This window comes from Mastomys coucha, unplaced genomic scaffold (genome assembly GCF_008632895.1).
Source record: "Mastomys coucha isolate ucsf_1 unplaced genomic scaffold, UCSF_Mcou_1 pScaffold5, whole genome shotgun sequence".
NCBI lineage: Eukaryota > Metazoa > Chordata > Mammalia > Rodentia > Muridae > Mastomys > Mastomys coucha.
The window spans coordinates 54,117,108-54,124,902 of record NW_022196911.1 but is presented as its reverse complement, the minus strand read 5'-3'; the positions used below and the strand labels follow the sequence as shown (position 1 = coordinate 54,124,902).

The window sequence follows — 7,795 nt, the reverse complement described above, 5'->3', positions numbered from 1 at the left end:
AAAAAAAAAAAAAAAAAAAAGAATGTATTTGCTGTCAGTGTGGGGTGTGTGTGTGTGTGTGTGTGTGTGTGTGTGTGTGCTGTGGACAGTGTGGACAGTTTGCTGTAAGGCACTGTGAGGAGCTAGGATAGGACGGGTCAGTGACCTTCAAACACCAGCCCAGCCTCATCCTGTCTGTCAGGCTGTAATTGTTCTGCAAGCTCCTAGGTTAAGTGCACATCTTCAGGCCACACCCCACCTCATAGGTTTGTGGAATCACAGAAAATCCCAAAGACACAAATGCCTCAGCGTCCTCTGGCCTCACCTGCAGCATCTGGAGGGGCTCCTGCTGGCTCCGCTCCTCCAGCTGAAACAGGATCAGATCCAGGGAACGGCTTTGGTGGTCCAGGGAAGCCTTGCTGTCCTGCAGCTTCCCTAAGGTGTCCTCTTCCTCCTTCTTCAGGACCTGGAGGAGCCTCCGTTCTTCTTCCACCAGAAACAAGACCACCTTCTGGAACTCCTCCAGGATGCGTTCTCTCCGCTCTTTCACTCTCTCCTGTGGAAATGGAATGGGGACCCTAAACTGGCTCTGAAAGGCCCAGAAAGGATGGGTTTCCTTCAGGGTTGCCACGCAGTAATTCTGGACAATTGGTGACCTAGAATTCTTGGGAGAAGTTGGGAACCAGGATTTCTGCCAGAGACTCCCCACACCTTCCCTGTTACACCCTAACAGGTCCTGAGTAATAGCACCCATACATTCAAATGTCCATGTGTCCTGGTGTCAGTGGGTTTAGAACATGCGACCTCAAAGAAAGACACAGGCATGATTCATAAAAAGGACAGGGGGCTTCTAATGACCAGACTAAAAATGAAATTGGAGTTACCCGTGTCCCTAAAACTATTGGTCAAAATCAGTAAGAAATCAGAGTTTCGGCCGGGTGTGGTGGTACACGCCTTTAATCCCAGCCCTTGGGAGGCAGAGGCAGGTGGATTTCTGAGTTTGAGGCCAGCCTGGTCTACAGAGTGAGCTCCAGGACATCCAGGGCTATACAGAGAACTACCTTGTCTCGGAAAAACAAAACAAACAAACAAACACCAAACCAAAACAACAAAAAATCAGAGTTTCAAAGACAACAGACAAACTTCCAAAATACACACTCCCCCTCCCCTCTCCCTCCCTCCCTCTCCTTCCCTCCCTCTCTCCCTCTCCCTCCCTCCCTCTCCTTCCCTCTCTCTCCTCCCTCCCCATCTCCCTCTCTTTCCCTCTCCCTCTCTCCCTCGCTCCCCCTCCCCCTCTCTGCCACCCTCTCTTCCTCTCCCTCTTTATCCCTCCCCCTCTCCCCCTCTTTTTCCCTCTTCCTCTCCCTCTCCCTCTTTCCCTCTTCCCCCCCCCCCTCGTGTTTTATGTACTTGTTTGTCTTCCTTTTTTTCCTGTATAGCTCTGGGTAGCTTGGAACTGGTTATGTAGTTCAGGCTGACCTTGAACTAACACAGATCTTGCTTTTATTTCCTTGAGTTCTGGGATTACAAATAAGCATCAACAAGCCACCACCACCACTCCCCAGACCCAAACAGGCCATTTCCAGTGAACTGGAGGAAGTCAATCTTTGCCCAGCAGTACCCTAAGATCACTTTGAAATGAAAGGACCACCTGCAGCCTTTCTCAGTCTTTAAAATCAAAAGTACAGCCCACATTTATTTTATGGAAGCATTGCCTGGATTCTAGAATAAAGAAATAGAGCTATTTAAGATCTGAATAAAAGGATTCTTTTAAAGGGGGGCTGGGGAGATGTCTTAGCAGTTAAGAGCAGTAGCTGCTCTTCCAGAGGACCAGGGTTTGATTCCCAGCACCCATATATGCCTCACATTCTTCCTAAACACTTCTAGGTGACTTGATGCCCTCCTATAGCCTTGCTAGGCATTGCATACACATTGTTCATATGTACATGCAGGCAAATACCAATACACACAAAATGAGGATAATTTAAAAAAAAAGGGGGGGGGGTTGAACTAGCCAGGTGCAGTAGTGCCTGCCAGTACACATAGCTATTGGGGAGGCTGGGGCAGGAGGATTACTTAAGCCTATGAGTTTAAGGCTAACCTGAATTTATGAACACCCGTCGTCAAATTTTTTTTAACGTAGTTATTTTGTTCTTTGACAAACTTAAGGTGTTCTAGCAGGCTCCACCTGAGACTTGTAAAATCCTGCTTACCTGACTTTACGAGTCTTACCAGTACAATAGTATTGGCTCAACTTGCAGGTCAGGCACCAAACCTGCCGAGTACAGGAACCTTTTTCCCCCTTGAAGCCCTGAAAGGCACTTCCTTGTCACAGCTGAGGACAAGTGTAGGCACACAGGTTTGGAACAGCAGCCATCGGGCACCTACCTGCCAGTCAGTTAAAGTCTGCTCCTCTTTGGCTTGCAGTGTCTCTGTCTTCATTATCTCCTCCCGTAGATATTTTATGTCCTCCTCCAACTTGAGCTGGACACACAAACAGACCTCTGGTCAGCAGATCCCATCACTGCCCACATCTGGAATGTGGTCTCTGGGGCTGTCCCAACCCCAGAATTCTCCTATAGACAGGATGGTCTGGCTTCCCATTCCAGTGGTCAGGAAACAAGCCTTTCTTGACCTGGGTTTTGGAGGTCAGCTCATGGTAATATACACTGTGTTGGTAAACTGTCTATGCTGCATGAACTCACTGAGAAGCTGGCTCTGGAAGCAGTGTTAACACCCCCCTCACACACACAGACACACACACACACACATCTATTTTATACCTAGGCATTTTTGTCTAAAAGTACCTTTGAAAGTCCCTTGCCCTGAGATTGGCTCATCCTCTAACTCTGATGTGACAGGTAGGAGTAAAAACCAAACAGCAAAATAGCCCAAGAATAAAACTGTTGTGTGCTTAGAAACAGCTATAAGAGCCGGGCGTGGTGGTGCACGCCTTTAGTCCCAGCACTTGGGAGGCAGAGGCAGGCCAATTTCTGAGTTCGAGGCCAGCCTGGTCTACAGAGTGAGTTCCAGGACAGCCAGGGCTACACAGAGAAACCCTGTCTCAAAAACAAACAAACAAACAAACAAACAAACAAAAAAACCCCCCAAAAAAAAGAAAGAAAGAAAAAAAAAAAGAACCAGCTATAAGACAAGCTGCTCTCGACAGAGGTTACTATTGTTTAACCTGTGATGTAAAAATGTATCCAGTGTTAAAGAGAAACTAGAATTTCAGTCATCAGCAATACATCCATGGAGAGAGAGCTCAGTTAACCAAGCCAAGCTAAGCCAAACCACACCACACCAAACCAAACCAAACCAAGCCAAACCAAATCACCTCTACAGCTGACTGCCTCAACTTCTCTAGTCAATTCTGCTGACCCCTATTTGACGATGTTGCTTTTTCCCTCTTGATCAGGCTTCTCCCTCAATTACTTCTGCTGGATGTTGTGAACTCTTGATGACACTTTGCATCTACAAGCAGTAGCTTGTATCTGCTACTCACTATGTGTTATGTTTGCCTGCCACTCATTAGTAAACATGGCTTCTATAGATCACCCTTGGGAACATGTGAATGAGGGACACACCTATTTTGTTCTAGAGGCAAAGGAGACTTCCTCCTGTTGTGGCTGTCTCTACACAGTTTCCCTCCCCTCCCCTTCCCCTCCCCCACCCTGCCGCTCTGTTAGTGCCAGTGCTCTTATTATGAAGTGAAGGTCTGCATTGAGGCCAACTTGATCGAACTCCCACTCCCTGGACTTGCAACCCCTGACCCTGCATTCACCTTATACTCCCTTGCAGCCTCATCCAGAGGCAGCACCCTGTGCATTCGGTGCTCCTGGGCCTCCCTGCAGACCACACAAATGGGGCTTTGGTCATCCTTGCAGAACAGCTTAAGGGGTTCTTGGTGTGCTTGGCACAAGTCCCGCTTCTGCAGGCCAGGGTGCTGGCGGGCCATCTCAGCCACCTTTGTCAGTAGGCGGTTGGGCCTCAGGTTCCTCTGAGGGGACATCTCTCTGCACTCGGGGCAGGGGAAAGAGCCCTTCTGCTTCTTCTTCCCTTTCTTCACCTTCCCCTTCTCCCAGCTCATCTGGATGCACTCTCTGCAGAAGTTGTGGCCACAGGTAGTCATCACAGGATCAGTAAAGTAGTCAAGGCAGATGGAACACGTGGCCTCTTCTTGCAACCGTCTGGCAAGCTCCACAGCATCCATGGCTCCTGGGGAGAAACAGGGGGCTTCTACTGTAACCCCATGGTGAGCAGGGTCACAGAATGGCACCCCGGTGAACTCTCCTGGGGCCCCTGTACAGCATAGCATGTTGATCGTTCACAGATGGGACAAAAGCTGGTGTCCAAATGTGGGATACAAAGACACCGTCCAAAGGCTAGACAGACCACTGAACCCCAGCTGCTAAGCTTGGACTTGGTGCCTGGACCAGCTTAGTTATGAGCTCCCTCCTGTGCCTTCGGGGACTCCCAGATGTTCTGCTGTGTTTGCTGTCAAGTCCTATGTCTGGCCTGGAGCCACGTCTCTACCGCCAATTGGCTGCGGTAGTCAAGTGTCACAATAGTGTCAATAGTCAAGTGTCAGAATGACGTCTTTAACTCACCCTTGGTAAAACAAAGAAACTTAGGAATAGAGATCCTTTCAGTTAAGGTGCAATGCAGAAAAGATACAACAAAACACACAGATACAGGGGCTCCATATAGACAAATGGACACACAACACACGCACACACAAATACAGGGCCTACATATAGACATGCAGACACATGATCATATCCAAGCTTGCACACGGGTAAATATGTTTGTAACTACCCATGAACACAACCTCACAGAAAAAACATCTGCAAGCATGCTTACACAGCATAACAAGCACAGGCATGTGAACATGGATGCACTGTGAAGGCATATACAACACATATGTGCACAGGAACACATACATGCACCCCTCAAGTCTGAGTCCTGCTAACTCAGGCAGGCGATGGAGACCCTGAACTGCCCCCACCCTGCTTCCCAAGGTCCTTTTTGAGAGTTCAGGAATGAGGTCAACTCGTAGTCCTCCCCATCTTGTTCTCGCTTCTGAATTCTGAAAGCCAAGGCATCTTCGGATATTCCGGAGTGGCTGCCATGTTAACTTTATCTGAAGTTTCTATGAACAGAACACAGGGCACTAGCTCCTCCCGAACTAACCTCAAGAGCCTCACCACTGCCCACCTAGTCAGAACCAGGCCCAAAAGGGCGAGGTTGCCTGGCTTCCCTGGAGCAGAGACAGACATCAGGGCTCTCGGTCATCTACGGTCTCTTGTCAGTGAGGGCTCATCTAGAAGACCCATGTAGTTAGAATGGTCCACGGTTTGAAACTTATGGTTTGACTTTTGTTGGGGACAGAAGGGGCCCCTAGAGTCTCTACCCAGACGGTGAGGGAGCAAATTCTCTGGACGGCGACTACTCACAAGGAAGGAGCCTTGCACTGCGCCAGGTGCCAGGGCCAAGTGCGCCGCGTGGGGGAAAGGCTGGGTTTGTGCTACAGCACTGCGGAAAACTAGGAGCTGGAGCAGAAGGGTATTGTGGCGTCAACTCACGCAGGCAGGTTGCTTGGAGGGGATACCGCGGGGGCGGGGCTGAGGCTGCTACACAGAAGGGTGGAGGCGGGGCAAGGTTGGTTAGGGTGGTTAGGAGAAAGGGGCGGTGACAGAAATACGACTTCGACTTCGCTGGAGAGCTGTGGGACCAATAAATCGATAGAACGAAGAGATTAGGCAGGGACTTTAGTGACTCCAGTGGGGACTGCAGGGAAAGTGTAGTCGGATTTGCATGGATTGAGGCCAGGCAAATGAAAAGGGGGGCAATTTAGAAGTTAGGGACTGAAAATTGGGAGGTGGTGATCCATGCCTTTAATTTCAGCACTCTGGAGGCGGAGACGGAGCAGAGGCAGGCTCATCTCTGAGTTAGAGGCCAGAGGGAGTTCCAGGACAGCCAGGGCTACACAGAGAAACGGTCTTTAGACTACACCCGCCCCCGCCCCCGCCCCCCTTCCCTGGGCCTGGAGATGTAATGGGCTTCAAAATGTTTCAGTTGCATACTAACATTATATGGACACCCTAGGAGTAATTTATATATTTAACATAGCCATTAATAATTCCACTATGTAGAAGAGGTAAAGTTTTCTGTATTAACCTCACAGCCATATGCAGGCTACTCCCCTCGGCCCTCCACTATGCAGTTCAGTTAACCATCTCAAGCTCCTCCCAGTGTGATTTCTGAGCAAGCCGGTTAGTCTCCATGCCTGTCAACTCCGAACACCACCCTTTTTGTATGGCACAGAAATCATACAGTCCTGGACGATATGAGAAATGAAGGCTAGTAATACTCAGAGGATTAAACTCCAGGGCAAAACATCCTTTTGATAAGAAGTTCCTATTGCTTACCACTCAGGCTGAGTCAACACAATAGCTGGGCTTTCCTACTCTACAGTAATCCTACTCTACTCTATAGAGGATTCTCTGGATGTGTCCCCTGGAAATATGTAAGTTAACATTTCCCAGACTTTGCCACAGCCGTAAAAGACGGGCAAAATTAACTTCAATAAAACAGTTCACTGGGCTTCCCATCAGGAAAGAGGCCAACTTTTAGTGTAGGAATAGCTAGCCTTTTTAACCTCAGGTAAATCAGTCTCAAAACACAAAGCAATGAACAGAACCTAATTTGGATACCGTCAACCATACAAACGCTACTTTCATTTGGCAAGGCCAGTCAGCCATCCAACTGTCAACCTTGTACTCCAAAGTACACCTGTCAGGGGTAGACAGGCCACTGCAGTCCAAGCAGCTCAATGGGCAAGGATCAGCTAGCTGCTAAGCCCGCTAGCCTGATCCCTGGCAGGGCCCTTCCATTCCCAGCTACCGACCAGACACGAGATCTAACAAATCTAGGTTACGACCACTTTTTCCGACTCTGTGGGTGGCTCTGAAAAGAGCCGTTGGGTTGAGGAGCAGTGCCTGTGGGATTTAAGCCCGTTCTCCGCGAATGCGCCGAGCCAACTGGATGTCTTTAGGCATGATGGTCACGCGCTTGGCATGGATGGCACACAGGTTCGTGTCTTCGAAGAGCCCCACGAGGTATGCCTCGCAGGCCTCCTGCAGCGCCATCACGGCTGAGCTCTGGAAGCGCAGGTCGGTCTTGAAGTCCTGGGCGATCTCACGCACCAGGCGCTGGAACGGCAGCTTGCGGATCAGGAGCTCGGTCGACTTCTGGTAGCGCCGGATCTCGCGCAGCGCCACCGTGCCAGGGTGGTAGCGGTGCGGCTTCTTCACGCCGCCCGTGGCCGGGGCGCTCTTGCGCGCCACCTTCGTGGCTAGCTGCTTGCGCGGAGCCTTGCCTCCCGTCGACTTCCGTGCCGTCTGCTTCGTACGCGCCATCTTCCTGAGCGGTCCTGCTCCTCAGGTACAGAACGTGGCGAGTGGCACGGCTTTTATAGACCCAGCTGTATTCCTATTGGCTGCCCACCGGGCGGCATTATGGGATGCTGCGCTCTGATTGGTCCACTGGGGGGCTCCACTTTACACCCTACCCCTTATATTCTCTGTGAGCGGAGTGGCCTCCAGAGCTGTTAGTTGAGGCTTGGTAGGAGAGTGGCGGGGACTGTAGAAAAACTCAAGTTGTTTTCTTGGTGCTTTTTTTGGTTGTTAGACAAAAACCAAAACAACCTTGTCTCGACTCCCAAGACACAAAGAACCTTCTAGAACCTTTCTGCGTGCCTCCTTTATATGGAAACAAGGCATAGGCATAGTTTTCCTGAGTTCTGGAATACTAA

At 50.0% G+C, this 7,795-nt stretch overlaps 2 protein-coding genes across 2 annotated transcripts in view; both read right to left on the bottom strand.

Moving 5' to 3' along the window:
- Trim17 (tripartite motif containing 17) overlaps positions 1–6,798 on the bottom strand; it is a 9,927-nt gene extending 3,129 nt beyond the window's left edge. The window contains exons 1-4 of the mRNA XM_031354197.1: positions 5,436–6,798; positions 3,764–4,197; positions 2,368–2,463; positions 305–535 (exon numbers count right to left, since the gene is read on the bottom strand). Of these exons, the coding sequence (XP_031210057.1) occupies positions 305–535; positions 2,368–2,463; positions 3,764–4,192 (756 nt within the window). The 5' untranslated portion in view covers positions 4,193–4,197; positions 5,436–6,798. The remainder of the gene's footprint in view (positions 1–304; positions 536–2,367; positions 2,464–3,763; positions 4,198–5,435) is intronic.
- A 111-nt stretch (positions 6,799–6,909) lies between these two features.
- LOC116078892 (histone H3.1) lies at positions 6,910–7,483 on the bottom strand. The gene has a single exon (XM_031354261.1). The coding sequence runs from the start codon at positions 7,398–7,400 to the stop codon at positions 6,990–6,992; it is 411 nt and encodes a 136-aa protein (XP_031210121.1). The 5' UTR covers positions 7,401–7,483; the 3' UTR covers positions 6,910–6,989.
- Between the last annotated feature and the right edge of the window lie 312 nt (positions 7,484–7,795).